This window comes from Erigeron canadensis, chromosome 4 (assembly GCF_010389155.1).
Source record: "Erigeron canadensis isolate Cc75 chromosome 4, C_canadensis_v1, whole genome shotgun sequence".
Taxonomy (NCBI): Eukaryota; Viridiplantae; Streptophyta; class Magnoliopsida; order Asterales; family Asteraceae; genus Erigeron; species Erigeron canadensis.
This window is the reverse complement of record NC_057764.1, coordinates 14,155,867-14,182,665: the sequence shown is the minus strand read 5'-3', so window position 1 is coordinate 14,182,665 and position 26,799 is coordinate 14,155,867. Positions and strand designations below refer to the sequence as shown.

Genomic DNA, 26,799 nt, shown 5'->3' with positions numbered 1-26,799 from the left:
GAAAATTACAGCCAATCAGCATTCCTATGCCATCACGATCCCTCATTCCCATAGGGAAACAATATGTAAACGGAATTCTGAATTTGTATTCTCCTATCTCTAATTGTCCATCTTTTAGCTTTTTATCAACTTCTTGAACAGAGTTAATTCCTGAGAACTTAACGGAGTAAAGGCATTTTTCAATGGCCTTTACCGGAACAACATTTCTGTCAACACAACACGTAGTACATCCTGTATCAAGAATTGCTTTGACAGTGAACCTTTCGACACCTGGAATGTCAAATGTGACAGGCAGATTATACAACCTGTTTATGACTTTCTTCTTCTTAAGACCCATTTTAACGACCTATAATTCTTGCACAAGGTTAGCTTGCTCAATCATAACCAGTACATGCTCCATTTTTCTAACCTCATCTACTTCTGGATCACTATCAGCGTAATTTTTCAGGTAGCTGGGTTCAGCCCTCTTCTTTTCAGGACTTCCTTATCCTTTTCATTATTAGGATCAAGTAATCATGTGTTCTTCTTTAATCCGCTGGTACCTTCCTTTTCATCTTTGATTTTAAGTGGTTGATTTTGTCTATTAACCAATTCCTCCCATTCTTTTACCAGCTCTTCTTTCTCACTTTCCTTAAAGGCGCCTTTTCCTTTAAGGTCTTCTGCATCTTGCTCAAGGCTCTTTTCCATCCGCTTCTTAAGCCTTTCATTTTCGTTTGAAAGATGTATGCAGTATCTGAGCAATTCATTAAGGAGCTCATCTTTATTGTGATTCCACATACCATAGCCAAGAGTATCTTCGGCCTTAACCTTAGATAACTTAGTTTTTACCCCATTAAGATCAAAACTTGGAATCTGTCCTGTTCTAGTGGCTGGTGGATAACCAACCTGACCCATTAATGGCTCAGTAGGTGGTTTATAGCCAGAGGTTACGCTACTATAACCTTGTTCTTGTTTTGCTCCAAGCTTTTCTGCTGCTTGTACAAATTTCTGCAATGAGGGGTAATCCCAGTTGGGTTCTTCACCAAGAACATAACCTGCTTGAGTGCATTCTGGCTCACTTTTTTCATAATGGTTACAAAATATACTATGAGAGCCATGCTTTCCTGAGCAGTTACTACACCTTCTGTTTCCTTTTGATCCCCCGTATTTTTGCTTCCTGAATTTTGTCACCAGGTCATGATTTGCATCGAAACAAAGAGTATCAAAGGTTTCATTGTTTTCATACTTATCCTCATAATTCTACTTTAAAACATATGGTAACGAGCATTCACCACTGTTGTAAGTTTATACAGGTGTGGGATTCCAGTTAACAGGAGTATTACCAGGTTCCAATTGATCCTGAGAATATCCTGCTAAATAATCTTCATCTTCAGATTCCATACCTTGCATCAATTCTTCATTCTGGTAGGATACTGAGGGTTTTGTTCCTTGCATCAGTTAGGACTGATAGGACGCAACAGAATTACCCTCACTTTGCACCATATTTTGGTTTTGATAGGACGCTACGAAAGATTTACCATAATCCCACCACCTTCTGCATTGAGATGATGATGCAAAGTTATCATCTCATCTTCCCAATCATAGTCTTGCCATAGGCTTTTGGAAACTTCTTTTGTGCGTGTGCGCCAAGCACCTTCATCTTCACTTTGGGTGTTACTTGAACTATCATAACTAGCCATTTTTCTTCCATATTCTGAAATACTTTTATCTTCATCTTCTGAATATCCGACACATACTACTTTTGTTTCATCAGTATCATTTTCCCCCGAGCCTGTTGGGATTATATCTTCTATGGATATTTCTGAACTTGGTGGTGATGAGTATTTCACCATGTAATCATATTTTCCAGATGGTTTTCCGAGGGTATCCCAAACTTCCTTCTTTTTCTTTTGTTGCTGGATCGATCTTTGTTTACTTTCAGCTTCATACCTTAGGATAATCTCATGGGACATTCCATTACTAAGGAAATGTCTCCTTTCAGAATCTGCAAAAACAGCAGCAAATTCCTCACGCTCCATGCCTCTGTTGTTATAGGCAGGTTCTCCAACTACTGGTGCTGCTTTATGGTTTGTAAACCTTAGAGAGACTGTTCCATATGTATGTGTTCCAGTACTAACTCTTCCCGGAACTTTTGGTTGCACCATCTTGCTTTTCATCAGGATCCACCTCTGGCCTTCCAATTGGGCTGTTGTCCATCTATCACCCGTGATTGCACAAATTCCATTGGATACAAGGTATTCAAATACGTTTTGAACATTGTATGTAAATCCTGTAACACTGGTATTCGTTATTCGTCCAATCAGTGCTTTTGTGATAAGCAAGTTTGGTACCCGCAGAAGTCCTATATGAATCAAGAGGCTGGTTTGAATCTAGGCATAGAGTCTACAAACATTACAGCGAAGAAAGAGTTCTCATAATAGAAGAAGGTGATCAAAAGGACATTAGTCTCATTAATGATGAGTCATACAAAGCTCTCAAGCAATCAGGTATGCAACCCATACACTATATACCACCCTCAGAAAACCATCAGAGAAAGTCTCTACTGAAGTGCTCCAGTCCACTAAAGCTCTCCAGTGACCAGTTCCAGTCTTCAGATGGATGCTCCAGATTTATGTCCCTAGTGGAGGTCCAGATTTCTGCTCTCCAGTTGCCTTAATAAAGTTTGCTTCTGACGCATGCTTGTGGACCCAATAAAGGAAGAATGACAACTGTCAAAGAAGAAGACAAGAAAGGAATTAGTGGCCACATTATTTCTAACGGTATTGTGGCCCTCTTGCAAAGGAATCCTTCTATAAGCTTATTTTGCCCATTTCCCATTGCCTAATAAGTTAGTGGTTGTCCTTTACACATGACAGCTTTTTATTATTATTATTTTGATAACTCCTAGGAAATAGTTTTATCTATAAATAGAGGTTATATTTCTCATTATAAGCAGATTATGTTGTTTAATGAAATTAATAGAGCAGCCTCTATTAATGAAATTAATAGAGGTTATATTTCTTATCCAAAATCTTCATTTACCTTTAGACATCTTTCATCTTGGTGGTTTGGAGTGATCCCTTTATCTATATTTGTGGTGGTTCATCCTTTATCAGATATAGTGGTGAGATCTTAAATCTTCGATTCCTTTATCTGTGTTTATGGTGGCTAGACCTTTATCAAACATAGTGGTGGGTTGGAGTGTTTCCTTTATCCTTGATTCCGGTGGCTTGGCCTTTATGAATCTTGGTGTTGGATTCTTTTATCTATCCGTTTTATTTATCGTCTTGTTTTTTTGTTTATTTCATAAAATCCAGAAAATACCAAATAGTAATTTGAGTTGTAAAATTCCGCTGTGCTTGGTTTTTGCATGATTTACGTATCAAATTTGGTATCAGATTTAGGTTTTTCAAAAAGGTTTCTTAATCTTTTAGTCCTTGGTTGTTGTTTGGTTAAGTTGGGTCAGATTAGATCTGTTGGACTTGTAGTTCGTTTTGTTTAGATTTGTTATTGTTGGTATTGTTTTGTTGAAGATTAATGGCTTTTAGAAGAGATATGACATTAGAAGAAGCTCATCATTAGGAGGGATAAGCAGATTGAAGATCTACAAGAAACACTTGGTAGAGTTCTTAATCTATTAGAAGATGGTGGTTTAAGGTTGAATAGAGAACGTGTTGTAGGTGAAAGAGATGATGAGTCTCAATGTCCTGGTGAGAGATCTGATGACACCCCCAGATCTTCTAGTGATTCTGATAAGTCGAATCAGTCTAGAAGAAGGCATAGGAGACATAAGGTTGATGACACAAAAGATATCAAGATAGATCCACCAGGTTTCATTGGTTCTTCTAACCCAGAAGAGTTCTTTGAATGGATTCCGGTTATGGATAAAATAATGGAAATAAATGGTTATAATGATAAGAAAAGCTTTAAAGTTGCCATTATTAGGTTGAAAAAGTATGCTTCATCTAAACATAGTGATGATGAACAACCCTATCTCTCTCTCTCACCATTGCGATTTCCTGCCCTAATTCTTCCCTCAATTCGTTTCTCCTCTTTGATCTAATCTAGCTTGTAAATGTGTCCCTCTCATGAACATTACATCCATTAGGGTTTGATGTTCGCTGATGTGCACGTTTGAGTTGGGTTTTTTCAATCTAGGGTTCTGATTTTCGTTTTTTCTTTAAATTTCTCTGGCCTTAATTCGGTTTGATCTATTCTTGTCAATTATATTGATTCTGATCATGGCTATTTTATAGTTCAGCTAGATCGCTGAGTCTCTATAATTGATAAAGTTTTAGGTTTTCTGGATTAGGGTTTTTGGTGATTCTTCCTTGTTCGCTGCGGTCGTTTTATTAGGTTGTTTGATGCATGGTTATTTTTAGTTTATGAAGATAGATAGTCCATTTGATTTTAGAGCTTTAGACGAACGTTTTAATAGAATACGTGCTGGTGAGATTCGTATTGATGAGATGTCTGGAAAGAAGAAAAAGAAAGGTTGAAGCCCTAATAAGGGCAATGTGTCTAAACAAGATGGAATTTCGCAATCATCAGGGGGTAACCCTAACTCATCCAATCTGTTTATGGATGGTCTAGGTGGTGGTAATAACTCCACTAACAAAACTCCTGGCTCTAATGAGATGAATGATGATGGTAAGACGAATATTGATAATGGTACTAAACATATGCCGAGAAGAATTTTGAAAAACCCTAATCGGGAACCAGTTGATGGGGATAAAACTCATGGGGATGTTGATGTTAATGACAAAGCAGCAGGTGCTGGATCCTTTTCCTTAAGTGAAACTCCTATTGCTTCGATGCATACTTGTAATCAAAAGGATGAGGCTGCTACTTTCTCCTCAATGGATATGGATAAGGAGAATGTTTCTACTCCTACAAAGGATAAACAACCTGCCCAACATGTTCCAGATATGGATAAATCGTCTCTGGAAGTAGATGTGGATAATACACCAAGGTACACAATGGGTGATCAATCTTTTTTGGGTAAAAGGGTAAAAAAAAACCCGTTGACTTTTATAAATACCCAAAAAACATTATAGTACAAGTAGTGTGACAGATTGTCCACTAGTTTCATATACAGGACATGCCTTGTATATGTCATCCAAAACTACATCAAGAAACATACATAGCCAATCTAAACAAGTCTACCTATATGCTAAAGTAACATACACGTAGACACTTAAAAAGAAAGAAATCAATCGCCTTCCTTATAGACTTGATCGCCAACAATTCCCCATGCTGTGAGTGCCTGAACCACTCGAGCATTCCTCTTAAATTTCAACAGTGAGAGTCTAGAATGAACAGTGGAGATGATTAGATCAGACACCACGTCAGGTGGCCTGGTGTGATTCATAAACATCCTATTGTTTCTCTCTTGCCATAAGAAATAAGCAGTCGCCACTACAACTAGTCTTCCCATCACACTATAAGCAGATCGTGATATCACCCTAGGCATAAGATGAAACATGATCAATTCCTATATAGGTGGGACTCCATGCATACCTGCATAATCACGTACCACCTTCCAGACCTGCGAGGAAAACGAGCATTAAAAAAAAAAGATGTTCATGTGAGTCATAATCTGCAACACAGAGTGAGCAACACATCACGTTCATAATTTTCCTTCTTGCAGCGCTCCATTTCAATATCCTATCTTGAGTCAAGAGTTTCTTCCTCATAATAAGCAACATAATAAAAGCATGTCTTGGAATACTTTGTGAGAACCACACAGCTCCAACCCAATTAACCTCGTCCTCCCTAGTTCGAATTGCATCCCATACAACAGTAGTAGAGAATTGAAATTCCTTTTTATGATTGTCCCTCCACACAAGTTCATCCTTTTTAGCTAGGTTTAGCGGAACAACCGGGAGAGTACGGAGTACCATATACTTATCATACCAAGACAAAGGCCAAGACCAGGAACCATTCGAGATAATATCAGCAACCTTAGATTTTAAATTAAACCGTCCTGTTGTTATGTCCCTAGGTGTAACAAACTCTCCAATAGGGCCAATGTCACTCCATAGAAAAAACAATGCTGAGGTATCTTTGCCATCACCAATATTCGACCAGATATATTGTCTTGTAGTAGGTCTAAGATGTAGTAGCTTTCTCCATCCCCAACTACTAGCTGATCGAATAGGCACATCCTAAAAAGATCGTCCCTTCAGTTTATAATCGTGCATCCAGCAAACCCATTAAGACTTTTTTTTCGTAAGAACACTCCAAACATGGGAGGCCATCAACGCTTTATTCATATCAGAAATACGTCTAATGCTCAGGCCACCCTCATATTTGGGAACACAAATGTCTTTCCAAGCCACCTTTGCTTTTCCTTGTTGCATAGGACCTTGACACCATAAGAACCCTCGCATAGTTTTCTCCAAATCATTGACAATTCTAGAGGGAAGAATAAAAATAGATGCCCAGTAGACATGCATTGAGGATAACACAGAACGAATAAGCTGTAACCTCCCCGCAAAAGAGGGATTTATTCCTCCAATCCAAAATCCTTTTTTCCATTTTTTCCACAAGGATTTTGCAATCTTTATAAAGGAGTCTAGAAGAGATTAAGGGGACACCAAAATATTTTACAGGAAGTTTACCTTCATCAAATGGCATTATATTGAGAATACCTTGTTTAGTTTGCTCCGACACATTCGAGAAGAAAATAGTACTCTTCTTTATACTCGGAACCACCCCAGACATACATTTAAACGTTGACAAGGAGTCCATTAAGATTCTGGCTGAATGAACATCACCTCTTGCAAAAAGGAACAGATCATTAGCAAAACAAAGATTAACAAGACACTGCTTCACACAATTGTGATGGAATCGGAACGATGAGTCAATCTGAGTAGATTGTTGCAGAATGAGCGTGAGAACTTCCAAGACAATGGTAAAAAGATAGGGAGACATAGGATCCCTTTGTCATAAGCCACACTTTCCCTTCCAAAAAACGCCAATTAACAGTATCATAAGCCTTTTGGATGTCCACCTTGAAAGCACATCGAGGTGGGCCCACATCACGATGATAATTATGCATGAGTTCTTAGGTAAGAAGTATATTATCAGATATACATCTACCCGGAACAAAAGCCGACTGATTAATATTCACAATTTCAACCAAGCCCTCTTTGATGCGTTCGGCAATAAGTTTACTTATGCATTTATTAAGAACATTGCAACATGCAATGGGGCGAAAATCAGTAATTGCCGAAGGGGTGGTAACCTTAGGAACCAAAGCAATCAGAGTGTGATTAAGTTCTTTCAGGAGCTTACCTTTACGAAAAAAATCCCGAATTGCTTTACACACATCCTCACCTACAATCGACCATGAAGATTTAAAGAAGGCCGATGAGAAACCATCCAGGCCTGGTGCTTTATCATCACCAATTGAGAACGTTGATTTCTTGATTTCATCGTTAGTAACAGGTCGAATCATATGTTCAGTAGATTGTGGAGATAAATGATGCACAAACAAGTCTGGTGAGGGTAACATGGATCCATCTCCTTCAGATCCCAGGAAATTTTCGTAGTAGTGAACAAAAGAATCCTTGACCTCTCCACCCTCTCGCATACGTCCATCAATGTCCTTAATAATATCAATTCTGTTCCAGTGATTCCTGCATTTAAGAGACTTATGGAAATAAGAGGTGTTAGCGTCCCCAATAGCAAGCCATTCCACTTTGGATTTTTGCTTTAAGAAACGTTCTTCATCAAGAACAGCCTCATGGAAAGCTTTTAGAACTCTAATTTCTTCCTCACGCAATTCAACTTTTACTGGGTCATCATCAATAGCTCGTTGCAAAGTATCCAGCTCTAAACGAAGGTTGTCGACTTTTCTATGGAGATTACCTTGTTTAAACAAAAGACCATGAAGTAGTGACTTAAGCAGTTTTAGCTTCTTGGTAACTCTAAACTGATTCACTCCTACAACTTCAGTCTTCCACTTATCAGCAAAAATATCAAGAAAATCCGGCTTATGAATAAGAAAATTAGCGAATTTGAAAGGCCGAGACTTTGCTCTTGCAATACCAGGAATCTTCAGAACACATGGTGAATGATCTGATATCCGGTAGGGCTGAAAGATGGCACATGCAGCAGGAAAAGCATCAATAAAAGGAGTATTACCCATAATACGATCAATTTTTTTAAGAATCCCCACCCCCTTCTTCGGTTTCTGGTTCCAGGTATAATGTAACCCCATACTATTAATATCCATGATTTCCAACATATTAACACACTCTTGAAAATCCCTCATCCCAATACTAATATTAGAAGACCCTGAAAAGCTGTCTTCAAGGTTAAGAGACGTGTTGAAGTCTCCAAGTATTACCCAAGGCCTATCACAAACAAAAGCCTTATGGATACAGAGGTTACTCCATAACTCTCTTCTAGTTTTATAGTTGTTATCAACGTACACAATAGAGCAAAACATATGTTTTTGATCGACTTTAAAGATAATTTGAACATGCATAACCTGATCAGATTGTGATAAAACCATAACATCAACAACTTCAGTATTCCAACCCAGGTTAATACGCATACCTTTACTGCACATACCTCCATTCGAAGTCCAGTCCCAAGTTCTACAAATCTTTTTACAAACATTAAACAATTTAGAGACATCTACATGTGACTCTAATATAGCACAAACATTCAGCTGGTTTTCTTTCACGACCTGTCGAACCTCATTTTGCTTAAGAGGTCGGTTCAAACCTCTGATGTTCCAAGAAGCTAGGCTACCCATTAAAACCGTCTTCACCGGGAGTGCTTGCCCCCTCAGAACTAGTATTAAAAGAGTTGGATTTCATAAAAGCTGCTGTCTCATTAAACACCTCCTCAACCTCCTCTCCATCAGAGGGAAAATCATCATAGGGCATTTTCCTTCTACCTGTCCACTCCTTCTCTTTTTCATGACTCTCCTTTTTTCCATTTAGCAGCTCATTTTCATTATTAAGAACAACAAAAGAATTTTGAGTCTTCACTTCTAAAGAAGAGGTAGAGGCCCCCTACTTTGCAGATTCAGTTTTTTCCATATTATCTGTAGGCTTGGAAACAGGTTTATACACAAACTTTGTATTCTGTTTTTGGACCGAAAAACCTTGTCTACGAGCAACTTTCTTTTTGCCCTTTACTTCAGTAAAACCCTGGTCATCAACCTTACCAGCCTTTGACACAACCACGTGACTAGGGCACATATCCGAATTGTGGCCAAATACACAGCAATGAGAACACCTAGGTGGTCTCCACTCATATTCAACTCGCATTGTTTCCTTAGTATAATCATCCCCATCCATCGAAGGAATAGCTATAGTCAATTCATTCTTGAACTCATGCACAGCAGAAACTTCAACCAGCATTCTAGCATAGCTACTTCTTCCCCATGCATCTGAACACATGGAGTTCGTATATGTATCTAGCATTTTAGGATTACCTAGCTTAGTTGCAAGCATGCTGAGGCCAACATCTGAGTAAGTAGCAATCGGAACATCATGGATCTTAATCCAAACTGACACTTCTTTAATATCCTCTTTTTTTAGCCGCGACGTTGGTAACCAAATATTAAGGAAGATAGGCATATTAAGAATAACCCAAGGTAATCTATCATTTCAGCAAATTTGAAAAAGAAGAACCCATTTGCATTCATCATGATCTTTTCCAATCCAAATTTCTTCTAATTCATTTTAGCAAAGTATTCTACAACAGGAAATGCTAATCTGTCTCCTAAGAAGTACCCATATAAAGTATTTGAGAACTTATCTTGAACATTTTTAACAGATTCGTGAGGGAGCACCACATCAATGTCATCCTGTTTTTCCACATTTTCAAGTTTCCTGAAGTTAACAACGTTCTTGATAAACCCTGATTTTAGTTTTGTAGCATAAGATTGTGATGCTTGGGTTTGAGTACCCTTTACACCACTGTCTTCACTACCGTTTTTAGGCACTTCAGACATACCTTCCCCATCCTGTTCCACGCAACTTGGTGGATCTTTTTTATCATCTTCGTGTTCAGTTTCCACTGTCCCTGACCATTCAGGAGCGTATCTAGATTCTTTATCACTTTTCCCCAAATTGGATTCATTCATACAGTTATCCTCAATCTCCATGGATCCACCAGGAGTTTTAGCAGAAGTATTGGAACTCCCACCTAGTTGATCGTCATTCATATTGGACCCAACATCTTTATTTACCGAATTTTTGTCAGCATTACTAGGTTTGCTAGAGGTAGGGTTCTTATTTTTAAGAATTGAGCGTACAAGAAATTCTCATAAATTTGTTGTGTAATTCTGTCTCATATGCAGATAAGGTACAAGCAAATTCAGAAGGTAAAAAAGTTAATTTTATATTAATGGAGTCTAAAGAAGTGATTGATAATGTTGATGTTGTTATACCTAGAGAGTCGGTGAAGCAGGTACAAAGTCGATATGAGAATGTATCATATGGTTACTTTCTGGGTGATCGGTTAGCTAATCCAGTGGTTGAGTATTTTACAAAGAATTCATGGGCGAAATATGGCATTAGCAAAATTATGATGAATTCAAATGGATTTTTTTTCTTAAAATTCTCAACTAAGGAGGGCATGGAAAAATTGTTATCAGAAGGGCCTTGCCTAATATGTATTACACCTATTTTCCTAAATAAATGGTCTCCTAATGTAAATCTGAAGAAAGAGGATATTAAAAAGGTGTCTGTTTTGGTGAAACTACATGATGTTCCCTTAGCTGCATATTCTGATGATGGTCTAAGCGTGCTTGTTTCAAAATTGGGTACACCTAAGATGTTGGATAGCTATACTATAGCGATGTGTACTGAATCATGGGGACGTAGTAGTTATGCACGTGCTCTAATTGAATTAGATGCTGGAAATGAAATGTAAAATCAGTTGAGTGTTGCGATTCCCAACGTGGAGGCTGAGGGCTTTACAACAAGAATTATTAAGGTGGAATATGAATGGAACCCTCCTAGATGCTCAACTTGTTGTGTTTTTGGACACAAGAATGAAACCTATCCTAAACAGATCCGCACTGTTTCGAAATCAACAAGCAAAACTGATGAGGAAAGTTCTATAGAGGTTAACCGGAGGAAGAAATTCAATAACTAACCAGCCTTTCTGGTTAATAAACCAAAATGAAAGCCAAAATGGGTGGCTAAACCAAAGGATAACTCGAATATTGCTAGCACTTCTACAGCAAAAGCAACAGCTTCAAATGTTAAACTAAGTAATTCCATTGGAGCTTTGGTAGATGAAGATAGACAAAAAGGATATGACATACACCAATTAATTGATTATGGGACTAAACCAAGTGAACCTGTACTTCGGGAAGCTACTGAAAGTGAAAAGACTGCGAAATTGAAGAAAAAGATAGATGAGGCATTTTATGTTGATTCTGATGATGATGAAGTGGAAGATGTACACAATGAGGCTGCCAATTTTATTAGCATGAAGCAAAATGTGAAAATCTCTATTGAGGGGACAAGCACTCCCAGATTGGATGTGAAATCTGGAGCATTTTGACTGAAGTAACTTACTGGAGTGCAACCGAAACATAGATGTTAAGTTCACTAGTGGATGCTCGCTGAAGTGTAGCTGAAGGATGATCGCTGAAGGATTAGTTATTGTTCCAGATACTCGCTGATAGAAGTTATTGCTTAAATGCAAACCGAAATCGTCCACTGAAGTTAATGACTGAGAACTGATAACTAGCAACTGGTCACTGGTCAGTAGCACTTCTGAAATGAAGTTACTGAAGACTTGTCGCTGAAGTGTCTTGCTTGTTGATCTGGACACTCGCTGGTTGCATCTGTTGCTGACTAGTTCACTGGTCGTGATCAACTGAAGTTGTTTCAGCGAGGCTTGTTGCTGATCAAAACTAGTTCCATCACTGACAGACTTTAAGACCAGTAACACTTGATTTTGTTACATAACTTCAGTGCTCGACTTATTATCAAGATCAGCATACACCAGTTTAGTAAGTATAATAGTTTTGGATTGGTTTCGTCTTAACTCATCGGCACATAACAAGGAGTACTTGGTGCTGATGCCATCAGCGAGTATATTCCAATAATGAGAAATCAGGGGGAATTTAGCTTGCTGGGCTTCAATTATTAAAAACACGAACCAACCATTTATGTGGAAATGGGTCGGGGTCATTTCTGCATCAGGTTGATATCAACAGTTCGGGGTTACATTATACATGGAATCAAAAACCGAAAAAAGGTGGGGGTATTTTCAAGAAAATAGATCGTGTTATGGGTAACATTAGTTTCATTGATGAATTCCCAGGTTCTTGTGCAATTTTCCAGCCTAATAGAGTGTCCGATCACTCTCCATGTATTTTGATGTTGCCATCTATATCCCGCAGCCGTCCAAAGCCTTTCAAATTTGCTAACTTTCTTGTTCATAAGCAGGGTTTCTTGGAAGCTGTTATTGAGTCCTGGAAAATGGAAGTTCAAGGTCACTATATGTTTAAAGTTGTAAAGCGCCTTAAAGCATGAAAACATCCTATGCGCAAATTGTTATTGCAACAAGGTAATTTGCATAAAAAAGTTACTACTTTGCGTGCTTCTCTTGATGCGATGCAGATTGAGAATGACAAAGATCCAACTGATTCTTCTTTGTTGGAGAATGAAGCTGCTTGTTTACAAGAATTTCAGATTGCTCATTTTGATGAAGAGAGGTTTTTGAAGCGAAAAGGTAAAGTAGAATGGCTGGCGGTGGGTGATCGTAATTTGGCCTATTTCCATAACTATGTAAAAAGTAAAAACCACCGTAGTCAGATTGAAGTCATTAGAGATACTGATGGTTTTTGTATGAAGGCGGGGATGCTCCAAAAGCTTTTGTGTAACACTAAGAGAAGTTCTTGGGATGTGAAGGGGTTACGAGCTCATCACCACCCCCTAAATTGTTTACAAAAAAGTTATCTAGTCAGAAAACCTCTGAAATGGTTCGAAATGTATTCAATGAGGAGATTCGGCTTGCCATGTTCTCTATTGGTGAAGATAAGGCCCCTGGACCAGATGGATTTACCTCTACATTCTTTAAAAGTGCATGGGATATAGTGGGAAATGATGTATGCCTTGCTATTCAGGAATTTTTCCGAAACAGTAAGCTACTTCAGGAAGTAAAGCATACGTTGATTGCTTTAGTTCCAAAAGTTCCTACACCATCTTCTGTTCTTGATTACCAGCCTATTTCTTGCTGTAACACTATTTATAAGTATATTAGTAAGATAATCGCTAATAGAATTAAGGATGGTCTTCATGATATAGTGAGTATAAACCAATCAACATTTGTTCCTGGTCGTAGAATCTCGGATAATATATTACTTACTGAGGAATTGATGCACAACTACCATCGTAATTCTGGTCCTCCTAGATGTGGTTTTAAAATTGATATTCAAAAAGCTTACGAAACGGTTGATTAGAAGTTTCTTGAGACTGCTCTTAATGGATTTGGCTTTCACAAGCAAATGATCAAATAGATTATGGTTTGTGTCACTTCTGCTTCATTCTCTTTGGTGGTAAATAGGAATGTATATGGTTACTTCAAAGGAGGAAGGGGATTAAGACCGGGGGATCCATTATCTCCATATTTATTCACCTTGGTGATGGAAGTTCTTACACTTGTCTTGCAGAACTCGGTGCTCTCTACTGCTAGTTTTCGATTTCACAATAAATGTGAGAAAGAACGTATTATTAACCTTTGTATTGTAGATGACCTATTTTTATTCGCTAGAGGAGAAACAAATTCAGCTAAAACAGTTATGAATGATGTGAATGTCTTCAAGGATATGTCGGGGCTAATTTCAAGTATTCCTAAGAGTAAAGCCTATTTCTATAATGTTGTTGATCATGTGAAGTAGACTATTTTGTTGGTGAAGAAGGTTCACTTCCTGTTCGTTATCTTGGAGTACCATTAATTACGACTCGGCTATTTCACAAGGATTGCAATATGCTTGTGGAGAAATTGGAAAACAAGATTACGGATTGGCGCTACAAGTCTTTATCCTTTGCGGGAAGAGTTCAATTGGTAAAATCTGTCCTCTCTTCTTTTCATATCTATTGGGCTTCTGTGTTTATATTGCCAGCTAGTATTATTAAGGACCTTGAAAAGAAAATGCGGTCATTTTTATGGTGCCAAGGGCCGATGGGAAAAAGGTAAGGCTAAAGTGTCTTGGAATTCAATTTTTTTACCAAAAAGTGAGGGTGGTTTTGATATTCTTAGGATAACTGAAGTTAATAAATCACTTACGGTATTTCATATTTGGAGCCTCCTATCTCACAGAGGGGTAAAATGGGTGCACTCATATAGGATCAAAAATAAAAGTTTTTGGGATATAAAGCAGCCTAAGAATTGTAGTTGGGGATGGCGTAAACTACTGCATCTTATAGATGTAGTTAGACTATTTTTATGGAAGAAAATTGGAGATGGAAGAAGCACATCATTATGGTTTGATAAATGGGTTGATGTATGCCCATTAAACTCGTTAATTTCTCCTAGGCAGATTGCACAAGCCGGCCACTGTTTATGCTCAAATGTTGCGGATGTAATTCAAAATGGTGAGTGGAAATGGCCAATTGCTTGGCTTGATCTTTTTCCTGTTTTAATTAACCTCCCTTCTATCATTTTACATGCAAATCAAATGGATACTATTGTTTAGAAGGAGTTGGATGGAAGGGAGAATGTGTTTTCCTCTAAAGTGGTTTGGAACTCGATTAGGATGAAGGGAAATGAGGTTAATTGGGCAAAAGGTATATGGAATTCGCATAGTATCCCTAGACATGCGTTTTTGGTATGGCTGATTATACTAGAGAAACTCAAAACTCAAGACAAAATGATGCAATGGAGTCGGTCGAGCGGCAACACAAACTACAGGCTTCTTTGTTGTTCCTTGTGCAAACAAGGACCAGACACTCACATTTGTTTTTTGGATGTAATTATTCTTCACAGGTATGGAAAAGGATTAAAGCTATGGCCAAAGTGCCTGATATGACTAATTCATGGGCTAACATACTCCGATGGTTTATTGTGAAGTCTAATTCAAGATCAGCAAAGAATGTAATTGGAAGATTACTAGTAGCAGCCACAACTTACTTCATATGGAAAGAGAGGAATAATCGATTATTTTCTAACCATGCTAGACCTCCGGACCAAATTGTTGAGCTCATTGCAACCACGGTCAGATTTAAATTGGTTACTATTATGTTCAAGCATACTCCTACACTCGATTGTTTGTTGGAAGAATGGAAGGTACCATGCCATTTAGTGGTAAACCCGAGATAGGCGCTGTAAATCTACTTTTCAGTCTTTGCAAGATACAAATCATTAGTTATGTTTGTTGCTACTAGTGTGTAGGTTTTTTCTATTGCTTAAATTGTTTTGCTTTCTAGCTTGTTAACATATATATGGCTTGTCATATATATGAATTGGTTCTGTCAATCCACTTGTACCTGAACTTTTTAGTGTTGTGAAATATAATTCGTAGCGGTATCGCATTACCCAAAAAAAAAGTATGCTTCATCTTGGTATGATAATATAAAGTCGGAAAGAGAAATATAAGGGTAAAAGCAAAATTAAGACCTGCTCCAAGCTAAAATAAGTTATGCAAAAAAGATTTGTTCCCCAGTCGTACAAGCAAGATCAATATCTTCTGATGAATATTCTGAAGCAAGGTACAAAAGAGGTTGTGGAGTATATATTAGAGAATTCGAGCAACTGAAGACTCGAACTGGTGTGAAAGAAACTGAAGATCATACTATCGCCAGATTCATTGGTGGGTTGAATGCTACCATTTCAGAAAAGATAGAGTTGCAGCCCATCTGGACGTACGAAGGAGCTTGCAAATTGGCTCTCCAGATTGAGAAGCAACTGAAGAAGAAAGTCCAATACAAACCTTTCACTAAGGTTTCATCCGGTTCCAGTCAATCAGTTCTGAAGCCCAGTGCAACTGGTCGATAGTCCTTCAGAGGCAAGGAGAAAGAAACTGGAGGATCAAAAGAGCCAGTTGTAAGAAAATGCTTTAAGTGTCATGGTTTTGGTCACTTCCAGGCACAGTGTCCCAACCAAAGAACACTCACTGCTAAGGAGATTGAAAGCTTACCAGATGTTGACCCTGAAGAAGGTGAACCAGTGTACGATGATGATGAAAGTGAAGAGACATATATTGGTGCAGATGTTGGAGAAATGTTGGTTGTGAGAAGAGTGATGCATGCTAATGAAGTTGTAAGTGATACTGCCCAGATAGAAAATATCTTCCATTCCAGATGTACTGTTAAAGACAAAGTGTGTGATCTGATCATTGATGGTGGAAGTTGTGCTAATGTTGCTTCAACTTATATGGTAGAAAAACTGGAGTTACCTACCACAAAATACCCCCGTCCTTACAAGTTGCAATGGCTTAGTGAAGGATCTGAGGTAAAAGTTAATCGACAAGTTACTTTTCCTTTTCCCATTGGATCTGTCTATGAAGATAAAATTATTTGTGATGTTGTTCCTATGGATGCTTGTCACATATTGTTAGGTGGACCATGGTTATTTGACTATTATGTATTTCATAATGGTCATGCGAATTCTTATTCATTGTTTGTAAGTGGTAAGAAGGTCACTTTGACTTCTCTGAAACCCAACGAGTCACTGAAAGTTAATAAGAAAGACCATCCCAACAAGTCTTTATTTATGTCCCAAACTAAAGTTGAGGAAGAGTTAACAGGAGGCTCTCAAGTTATGATGTTGTTGGTGCTTGAACGTATTGAAGACAAGGAGTTTATTGGAGTCCCCAGTCTCCTAGAGTCTTTACTGAAGGAATTCACTGATGTTTTCCCAGAAGACCTACCTGAAGGTTTATCGCCAGTTAGAGGTATAGAACACCAGATTAACCTGGTTCCAAGTTCAGTTCTTCGAAACAAAGCTGCTTACAGATGTTCACCAACTGAAGCAAAAGAATTGCAAAGGCACCTGATGAATTGGTTGTTAAAGGATATGTGAGAGCAAGTATGAGTCCTTATTCAGTCCCAGCTCTCTTGGTTCCAAAGAAAGATGGTTCAATGAGAATGTGTGTTGATAGTAGAGCCATAAATAATATAACTATTAAGTATAGATATCTCATTCCCAATGAGTGCATCGTTGTACACTACAAAAACATCTGATGCACAATTTCGCTCCATTTAATTTGCTTGTCATTCGTTTTCTATTCCATTATGTGGATTGATTTCGTTTATGAGTTAGGTTAAACTGATTTTGTGTTGATTTAGGGTTAGGTTTTCTCCGTTTTAGAATTAGGGTTTTCTTTTATGCTTCGTTCTTCATAGAGTTACAGTTTTGCTTATTTGATTTCGAGGTTTGTATGTTTTTTCTTGATTATGGAGAGAGGGTCTTTATCCAAGGGTGTCAACCCTGGTGTTGCTTCGAAGGTGCGGAATATTGATGGTAAAAGATTACCAGTGAGGGGTATTCTTAAGTTTCTTAACCCTAATTCGGGTAAGGATGGGAGTAGTGGGAAGAAAGTGTCGAATACTAGCCAGAATCTTGGTGATGATGTGAACCAGAAGGAAACGGACGATCAAAATATATCAGGAATGCAAGCTGAGCCGTCCATGCATGCAAATCCTGTTCAATCCCCACCAAAGGTATCGTTTAGTGTTGAGAAGGATAATGTGAATGTTTCACAGGAATACGATGAGTATGGTTATTTAAAGGGCATGCCTGCTACTGCTGATGATCAAAAAGATAGTCATATTACTGATTCATTGAAGGCTGACCTCCCAAAGATTGATGGCGAATCTGTTGATGCTAACATGGAATCGCACAATGGCCAGGCTTCTAAAGCTCCTGTCTCTTATGCGAAGGCTGTTCAAGTAGAAAAGGATAATCCAAAGGTAAATTTCAGAACTATGAATGTTGATAATTCTATTGATGATATTGATATAGTTATCCCTATTGAATCGGTGAAGTTAACTTCTGCTCGGTATGACAATACACTTTATGGCTATTTTTTGGGTAAACCTCAAGCTTATCCAGTAGTTGATAACTTTGTAAGGAGCTCATGGAAGAAATATGGTCTATCTCGTGTCATGATGAACTCAAGGGGTTTTTTCTTTTTTAAATTTGTTACTAAAGATGGGATGAATAAGCTGATTGAAGATGGTCCATGGATGATTCGTAATGTTCCCATTATTTTAAAAGAGTGGTCCCCTACGGTTGATTTAAAAAAAGAGGATATTTCATCTATTCCTGTTTGGGTTAAAATGCATGTACCACTTGTGGCTTTTTCAAAGGATGGATTGAGTATGATGGCTTCTAAATTGGGAACTCCTAAAATGCTGGATAAATATACTTCTGATATGTGTGTGGATTCATGGGGAAGGAGTAGTTTTGCACGTGCTATGATTGAGATTAAGGCTGATAAAGATCTTAAAGACTCTTTAAATGTTGCAATACTTGATCTTAATGGTGGTGGATTTTTGACAGCTAAAGTAATGCTTGAATATGAATGGAAACCTCCTCGATGTGCTATGTGTTCTGTTTTTGGACATGTTGATTCCCAATGTCCAAAACAAGTTAAAATTGTTTCAAAAGAGGCTGCTAAAGGATCTGAGGATGGTTTTAAAATAGTAACGAATAAGAAGGGTAAAAAAGGTGTTCCTTTGAAGAAACAAGCTCCAAACTTGGTGTATAGACCAGTGGTGAAACCGAAGCCTTCTGATGGGCAGCCTAAGTCACAAATGACGAATACTGCTGAAGCAAGTACCTCTAACTCTAAGGTGGAAGTTAGCAATACTTTTGAGTTATTATCGGAGTATGGAGAGGATCATGGGAACAAGCTTAAGAAACCTGAGAATAAACATGAATGGGAAGTTCTTTCGGATGAAGAAGACGTTGAGGTTATTTATGATGAAACTGAAAACTCAAAGTTCATGGCTTCGGGTATCTCGTCAGGCTCTTCTAAGAATGAACCAGTAAAATCTAATGACAGTACATCTGAGGGGGCAAGCACTCCCGGTATCATTAGTTCCAATGGGTAGTGTCGCAGCTTGGAATATTAGGGGATTGAACCGTCCTCTCAAGCAAAAAGAGGTTCGTCAAGTGGTTTCTGAAAACCATCTGAATGTGTATGCTATTATGGAATCTCATGTAGATGTTTCGCAGATTTTTGATATTTGCAAAAAGATTTGTAAGAATTGGGATTGGACGTCTAATGGCAGGTTGTGCAACAAAGGGACACGTATAATCATTGGATGGAATACTTACGTCCTTGATCTTATGGTTCTCTCCCAAACTGAACAGGTAATGCATGTACAACTAATTTTCAAGGTAGATAAAAAGGTTCTCTTTTGTTCTTTTGTTTATGCTGATAACTATTACAAGAATCGAAGGGCTTTGTGGAGTAACTTGTGTTTGCATAAAAGTTTTGTTTGTGATAAACCATGGGCGATTTTAGGTGATTTTAATTCGTCTCTGAATTTGGAAGATAATTATTCTGGTTCATCCACAATCAACATTGGTATGCGGGACTTTAAAGAGTGTGTTGAAAATATTGAAGCTATGGATGTGAATAGCTCTGGTCTTCATTATACCTGGACGCAAAAACCTAAAAAGACAGGGTTATGGCGAATACACAGTTTATTACAGAATTTCCAGCCTCTGTTGCTTTATTTCATCCATATCGTGTGTCTGATCACTCCCCCTGTATCCTGAAATTACCAAGTATTTCTCGTAATCGTCCAAAGCCTTTCAAATTTGCAAATCTCTTGGTAAATAAACAGGGTTTTAAAGAGGCGGTTGAAAAGCAGTGGAAAGAAGATATTGATGGTCATAATATGTTTAAAGTGGTTAAAAAGTTGCGGGCTTTGAAGACTCCTATGCGTAATCTGCTACATAAGCAAGGAAATCTTCATCAAAAGGTCAACATGTTGCGTAATCAGCTAGATTCATTACAGCTAGATCTGGATAAAGATCCTTCAAATTAGGTTTTGCGAGAGATGGAATTAAAATGCCTTAATGATTATAAAGATGCTTTGTTGGATGAGGAGCTGTTTTTGAAGCAGAAATCAAAAGTGGAATGGCTATAGGTAGGTGATTCCAATTCTTCATATTTTCATAACTCTGTTAAATCGAAGAACCACAGGAGCAGAAGTGATATGATAAAGGATAACAATGGGGTCCTTCATGAAGGTGGAGAGGTACATTCTGTATTTGGTCACCATTATATAAATTTTTTGGGTGTCCAAGGTGCTACGAATCAGTTACCGATTCAGGGTATCTTCTCCAAAAAACTCAGCCCTGATAGGGCGGCGCAAATGGTTAGACAGGTTTCTGATGATGAGATTAAAGATGCCATCTATTCTATTGGGGATATTAAGGCGCCTGGTCCTGATGGGTATTCATCAACTTTCTTTAAGAATACTTGGTCGATTGTGGGTAGAGATGTTTGCAATGCTCTTAAAGATTTTTTCTTGAATGGCCAGTTACTCAAGGAAATCAATCATACTAACCTGGCTTTGGTCCCGAAAGTTCCTACTCCGTCTCGGGTAAATGACTATCATCCTATTTCTTGTTGCAACGTTCTTTATAAATGTATTAGCAAGATTTTAACCAACAGGATTAAGGAGGATTGCATGAATTGGTGAGTATTAATCAATCTGCATTTGTGCCGGATAGGCGTATTTCGGATAATATTTTGCTCACTCAGGATTTAATGCATGGTTATCATCGAGAGAAGGGCCCTCCAAGGTGTGCATTTAAGGTTGATATTCAAAAGGCTTATGATACAGTTGACTGGCAGTTTTTATATGCTATCTTATGTGAGTTTGGTTTTCATGCTACTATGGTGAAATGGATCATGACGTGTGTATCAACTGTTTCGTTTTCTCTTAAGCGAATTATTGATTGGAGAAATAAGACTTTATCGTTTTCGGGTAGATTACAACTAATCAGGTCAATTTTATCTTCAATGCATATTTATTGGGTTGCTGTTTTCATTCTACCTGCCAGAATTGTTGCTGAGCTTGAGCATAAAATGCGTAATTTCTTATGGACCCAAGGAACTTTGTCCAAGGGAAAAGCTAAAGTGGCATGGAAGGCTATTTTTCTTCCTAAGTATGAGGGAGGCTTAGGGATTTGACGTATTGGAGATATGAACAAAGCACTGATGACTTCGCATATATGGGCTATTCTGAATAATCGTGAGTCCTTGTGGGTTAAGTGGGTTTATGATTATAAGCTTAAAGGCCGTAGTTTCTGGGATATCCCTTTACATTCTGGGGTTAGCTGGGGGTGGCGTAAACTTCTACAACTACGCCCTAATATACGTCCCCATATTCGATCACAAATTGGTAATGGTATGGATACATCTATATGGTTTGATAGCTGGTGCCCGTCTAGCCCAACTATTCAACATGTAACTCCTAGAGCAATTGCTAGCACAGGTTTCTCTATGCAAAATACTGTAGCAGATCTGTACGAGAATGGTGAGTGGAAGTTTCCTGTTGCTTGGTATGACTTATTTCCGGTACTCATCAGCCTTCCTTCTTTACACTTACAGGATAGGTCTGATTCATTATTATGGCGTGACCATCTCGATCGTGACATGAATTATTCATCTACTAATGTTTGGGATACTATTCGTCATAAGGGTAATGTAGTTACGTGGGTGAATTTGGTCTGGTTTCCTCAATGCATTCCAAGGCATGCTTTTCATTTGTGGCTGGTCATGCGCAAAAAACTCAAAACTCAGGATAGAATGAAGTATTGGGATGCAGGAAGTGAAACAAATTTGCGTTTGATGTGTTGTTCTTTTTGTCAACGAGGGTTGGATTCTCACTCACATTTGTTCTTTGAATGTGAATTTTCTTCATTAGTTTGGAATGAAGTAAAGTCGCTTGCTGATCTTCAACACCTCCCGAATCAATGGGAGGCTATTGTTTCATGGATGATTGCGCAACAGCAGCAAAATACAGCACAAATTATTATTGCTAAACTAGTGCTAGCTGCGGTGTCTTATTTTGTTTGGCAGGAACGTAATAATCGATTGTTTTCTACTAAAAAACGTTCTGCCATGGCACTTGTGGAGGTGATTAAGTATACGGTGAGGTTAAAGCTTCTTTCTATGCGTTTCAAGAATACAAATCGGGTGCAACACTTGCTTGAGAAATGGAAGTTACCAAGAAGGCTGACTTTTGATAATGGCTAAGGAGAGCTTATAGTGTCATTGCATATTTACATTTCTTAATATGTAATGCTTATGTTTTATAGCTGCTAGGTTTAGTTGTTCTAGCTTGTTTTTTTTTCCACATTCATATGGCCTGTCATATGGATGAACTAATGTGACACTCTGTCACGTTACTTGTACTTATTTTTTTTTATGGTTGTTATAAAATTCACTAGGGTAACCTATTTTACCCAAAAAAACATGTTTGATGAGTTACATCGCTCCAGTGTATTTTCTAAAATTGATCTCAGAAGTGGGTATCACCAGATTCGAATGAAAGATGGAGATGAGTGAAAGACTGCATTCAAAATCAAAGGAGGCCTTTATGAATGGTTAGTAATGCCTTTTGGTTTATCTAATGTTCCCAGTACTTTCATGAGACTGATGAATGAAGTTCTCAAACCACTCATTGGTCAGTTTGTTGTTGTTTATTTTGATGATATTCTGGTATATTCAAAATCTGAAGCTGAACATATCATTTAAGAAGTGTATTTGAATTACTAATAAAACACCAGTTGTATGGCAAACTGGAGCAATGTGATTTTATGGTGGAAAGTGTTATTTTTCTTGGATATGTGATGTCAAAAGAAGGTATTTCCATGGATCCTTCTAAGGTAGAAGCCATCAGGTCATGGCCAGTTCCTACTACCATCACTGAAGTACGAAATTTTCATGGACTGGCATCTTTTGATAGAAGATTTATCAAGAATTTCTCTACAATTGTGGCTCCAATTATTGATTGCCTGAAGAAAGGTGTGTTTGACTGGCCAAATTCAGCTCAGTTGGCATTTAAGTTACTGAAGGAAAACGGTTTGTTTTATTCTCTAACCATTAAGCACTGAAGTTTATTAATGGTCAACACAAGCTTAAAGCCAGACATGGAAAGTGGGTGGAATTTTTGCAGTCTTATTCTTTTGTCTCTAAACATAAAGCTGGAATAGCAAATGTTGTTGCTGATGCACTATCTAGAAGATATTCGTTGCTATCAATTCTGGAAGAAAAAGTTCTTGGATTTTCTTTCAATAAGGAGTTGTATGCTGCTGATCTAGACTTTGTTGACCGTTTCACTGAAGCTCACCAGAAAGGACCATTTTCCGTTCAAGATGGTTTCCTATTTAAAAATGGTAAGTTGTGTATTCAAAGGGGTTCCATCAGAGATTTACTTATAAGAGGAGCACATGGAGGGGGTTTAGCTGGCCATTTTGGCATAAACAAAATTAGAGAGATCCTCACTGAACACTTCTACTGGCCGAGTTTACTGAAGGATGTCCAGAATATCATCAGTCGATGTCCAACTTGTCACCAGGCGAAGGCAACTTTTCACAAGGGTTTGTATACTCCTCTTCTAGTTCCAAGTCAACCATAGGAAGATCTTAGCATGTATTTTATTGTTGCACTACCCAGAACTCAGAAGGGAAAAGATTCAATAATGGTGGTTGTTGACCGTTTTTCAAAGATGGCTCATTTTATTCTTTGCAATACTACAAATGATGCTTCAGCAGTGGCAAATTTATTTTTCAAGGAGATTGTTCGCTTGCATGGGATTCCAAAGACAATTATGTCGGATAGAGATGTGAAATTTCTAAGTTATTTCTGGAAGACATTATGGAGATTGATGGGTACCAGATTAATGTTCAGTACGTCTCATAACCCTCAAACTGATGGACAAACTGAAGTTACAAATAGAACAATTGGTATGTTGTTACGAACACTGGTGAAGAAAACACTGAAAGATTGGGATCTGAAGATTGCTCATGCAGAGTTTGCTTTTAACATAGCTCCAAATTATTCTACCAGTAAATCACCATTTGAAATATGTGATGGTATTAATCCTTTAACTCCAATTGATTTAATTCCATTTTCAATTAAACCAAAAGCAACTATTGAAGCTGAGGCCAGAACTAGAGAGATCAAGAAAATTCATCAATGTAAGTCCCCTTGACGCGGATCGTTAATAGTTTGATCCCGTTATCCAGGGGTGCGGAATCCCTCTCTATAACATGGTGATTCACAACGAAAGCCCCTAGATCACCTGTTGCCTCGCAAGTCTTCTTCGAGCTAGCGAAACGACCTTTGACCTATTAACCTGCACAAATATGCTTGATAATTCGACAAATGTTCGACCCTAATCTCCGTTAGGGTTCTGTATTTATAGGAACACGATCTGGGCTTTCAGCGAGTCAACCTCGCATTTTCTGTCCAGCTCGACACCTTTACAAGGTCGTAATTGTGTCCCACCTCGTATTTGACCCTGCAAATATGAGGTCGTATTCCTATGTCTTGCCTCGTAATTGACCCTGCAATTATGAGGTCGTATTTCACATAGTAGAATATTATTACACATTCAATACTTAAATTTAATCTAGTATTCTATGCATAATACAAAGTTCATTAATGACAATCACATGACAAAGACATATTACAATATAAGCCCAAACAATCTAGACTGCTATTGACATAGACGTGCACTTACAGAATCCCCCTTGGCAATAGCTACTAGACGTTAAAATAAATGTTTTCATCTTGTCTTTGTCATCAATCTACTTCTTCTGCTTCAGTTGAGAACAATAACTTCAGGTTGATTTAACTTGAGGCGCCTTAAGCTCAATTATCATGTTTATCTCTGTAAACAACTATTCTTTGAGCTTGTAGAGCTTCTGAGGTAACCTTGCCAACATAACTAGCCTGGCTAGACTCTTACTGAGTCTCTGTTCTGATCACAGAACTTCCTCCTAGCTCTTGAGTAACTCGAGCAGCATCAGGATCTTCATTCTGATTATCCTTATTTCCTGCTTTAGCTAGCTCATCACCCTTACAACCTGAGTTATCCCTCTCAGCTAACCATTTGACATAGTTGTCATATAGCTCATGCATTTTCTCCTCAGGAATCCTAACTCCCTGCTTGAGTCCATCTGCTATCTTGACAACCTTGCCTTCAACCTCCAGAGACTTATCAGACATCTTGGATACTACCTCCTCGATCTTGTCCAACTTGTCTTCAAGAATTCTATTCTTGTAAGTCACAACCTTTATATCATCAACCATATCTCTGATCAGGCTTCTCATTACATTCATAGCCTTATCATGCTGCTCTTTCTGCCCAGACATCAGCCCCTGCAAATCAGCAAGGCTTAGACTAGCCTCTTCAGTCCTTCGTGGCTGTGGTTGTGCCTGAGTAGTCTCCAGACTATGATAACTGGACCACCAATAGCAGCAGAAGTCTCTTGTGCCCTAACAAGTTTACTTTTCTTAAGCAGTGGCTGTTCTGGTTCCCAGTCCTCATCAGTTTCTCCTCTTCTTCTTCTTCCTAAATTGACTACTAGAGATTTAGGAATCAGCTTAGATCCAACTCTGATGAACACGTCTGATCTGTAAGGATCATCATCTCCATCACTGCTGGACTCATCATCTGAGTGCACTGAAGGCTCTCTATCTTGTTCAATAGCTGTAGCCTTCCCTCTATCACGAGCATCAATACCCGATCCACTAGCATGATCAATGCCTGACCCACTAGCTTTAGTAGCACCTAACTTACTAACTCTAGCTGCTTCAGAACCATCTGCAGCTTCAGTTACATAGTCATCTATGTCCCGATCTTGGTCTACGTTCAATAGATCATCATCATTGGGATTATACCTCTGCACTTGTGCAATATCACCCTCTTGATCAGCCATCTGCTCAAGAATATCATCAATGATTTCAGGATTGGCACCAGGTTGGTTGCAACCTGTACAACAACATCAGGCTCATTTGGCACATCACCTTCAACTACAACATCATGCAACTGCTCTGGAAACTCAACATCCACAGTAGCTTCACCATCTTCTGGCTGAGGCCCTTCATACGCTGATATGACCTCATCAGCTCGTGCTACATAGTTGGAGTTGATGATCGCACCGAACAATGCAACATCTTGTGCATTTGGATCATTCAGTTATCAAGACAAAAACTCATCATAACCACGTCTGATGATCGTACTCACTTGCTTCACTTCCCTTCCAGCAGGTAGATTCGGAAGTCTAGCATTGATTATCATCATCACAAGTCGAGGAAACAACAAAAACCTCCTCTTGCCCGCAGCTATGATCTGTTTTCTCATCTCGTCGAAGAAGAACTTCGAGAAGCTATATGGCTTGTTAAACACCAAGCCAGCCATTTGTGTCTGGGCTTCCTGGTTCAAAGTATCGAAACCAAATTTTTTATTGCTCATCCCAACGTTTATCACATGAGCGAGATACCTCCACCTGCCATAGAAACCTTTCTTAAACAACGTTCTACTGGCCAGGTCACCTGCAAACCCCATCCTTCGAAAAACACCATGTATCAAGTCATGACGGAACCTGGTGAGACCTGTAGCACCACCTTCCTGCTTAACTGTGACTAATCGAAGTATGTCAATGAGATTAGCAGCGGTGAACTGTATCTGCTGCCCGGCAAGAATGGTATGAAAAATATGTTCGTCTCTAGCACGAACAACATTAGTGTGGCCCAAAAATCTCTTAAATAATCGAGATAAATAACGGGCGAATGAGTCAAAGCATGGTAAACTTGAGATCTTCGGAAGAAAGCAAATATGTCGTGATAATACT

At 38.4% G+C, this 26,799-nt stretch overlaps 3 protein-coding genes across 3 annotated transcripts; 1 reads left to right on the top strand and 2 right to left on the bottom strand.

Moving 5' to 3' along the window:
- Nucleotides 1–5,191: 5,191 nt before the first annotated feature.
- On the bottom strand, nucleotides 5,192–6,915 carry LOC122597011. Its single transcript, XM_043769651.1, has 5 exons — nucleotides 6,603–6,915; nucleotides 6,228–6,556; nucleotides 5,722–6,146; nucleotides 5,516–5,527; nucleotides 5,192–5,444 (listed from the first exon to the last, which is right to left on the bottom strand). Exons 1-5 carry the CDS (start codon nucleotides 6,913–6,915, stop codon nucleotides 5,192–5,194), a joined length of 1,332 nt encoding a protein of 443 aa, XP_043625586.1.
- A 2,096-nt stretch (nucleotides 6,916–9,011) lies between these two features.
- LOC122597010 lies at nucleotides 9,012–9,581 on the bottom strand. Its single transcript, XM_043769650.1, has one exon. It carries the CDS (start codon nucleotides 9,579–9,581, stop codon nucleotides 9,012–9,014), a length of 570 nt encoding a protein of 189 aa, XP_043625585.1.
- Nucleotides 9,582–21,151: 11,570 nt separating this feature from the next.
- LOC122597009 lies at nucleotides 21,152–22,192 on the top strand. Its single transcript, XM_043769649.1, has one exon. The coding sequence runs from the start codon at nucleotides 21,152–21,154 to the stop codon at nucleotides 22,190–22,192; it is 1,041 nt and encodes a 346-aa protein (XP_043625584.1).
- Nucleotides 22,193–26,799: the final 4,607 nt, after the last annotated feature.

Excerpts from the sequence above, each read along its gene's own strand:
- LOC122597011 (XM_043769651.1), bottom strand. The coding sequence starts at position 6,915 with ATGTCTCCCTATCTTTTTACCATTGTCTTGGAAGTTCTCACGCTCATT. Across the intron at positions 6,557-6,602 it reads TATAATGCCATTTGATGAAG|ACTCCTTTATAAAGATTGCA; the intron begins GTAAACTTCCTG and ends AATCTCTTCTAG. Across the intron at positions 6,147-6,227 it reads AAGCGTTGATGGCCTCCCAT|GATGTGCCTATTCGATCAGC; the intron begins GTTTGGAGTGTT and ends CGATCTTTTTAG.
- LOC122597009 (XM_043769649.1), top strand. The coding sequence starts at position 21,152 with ATGACTTCGCATATATGGGCTATTCTGAATAATCGTGAGTCCTTGTGG.
- LOC122597010 (XM_043769650.1), bottom strand. The coding sequence starts at position 9,581 with ATGCCTATCTTCCTTAATATTTGGTTACCAACGTCGCGGCTAAAAAAA.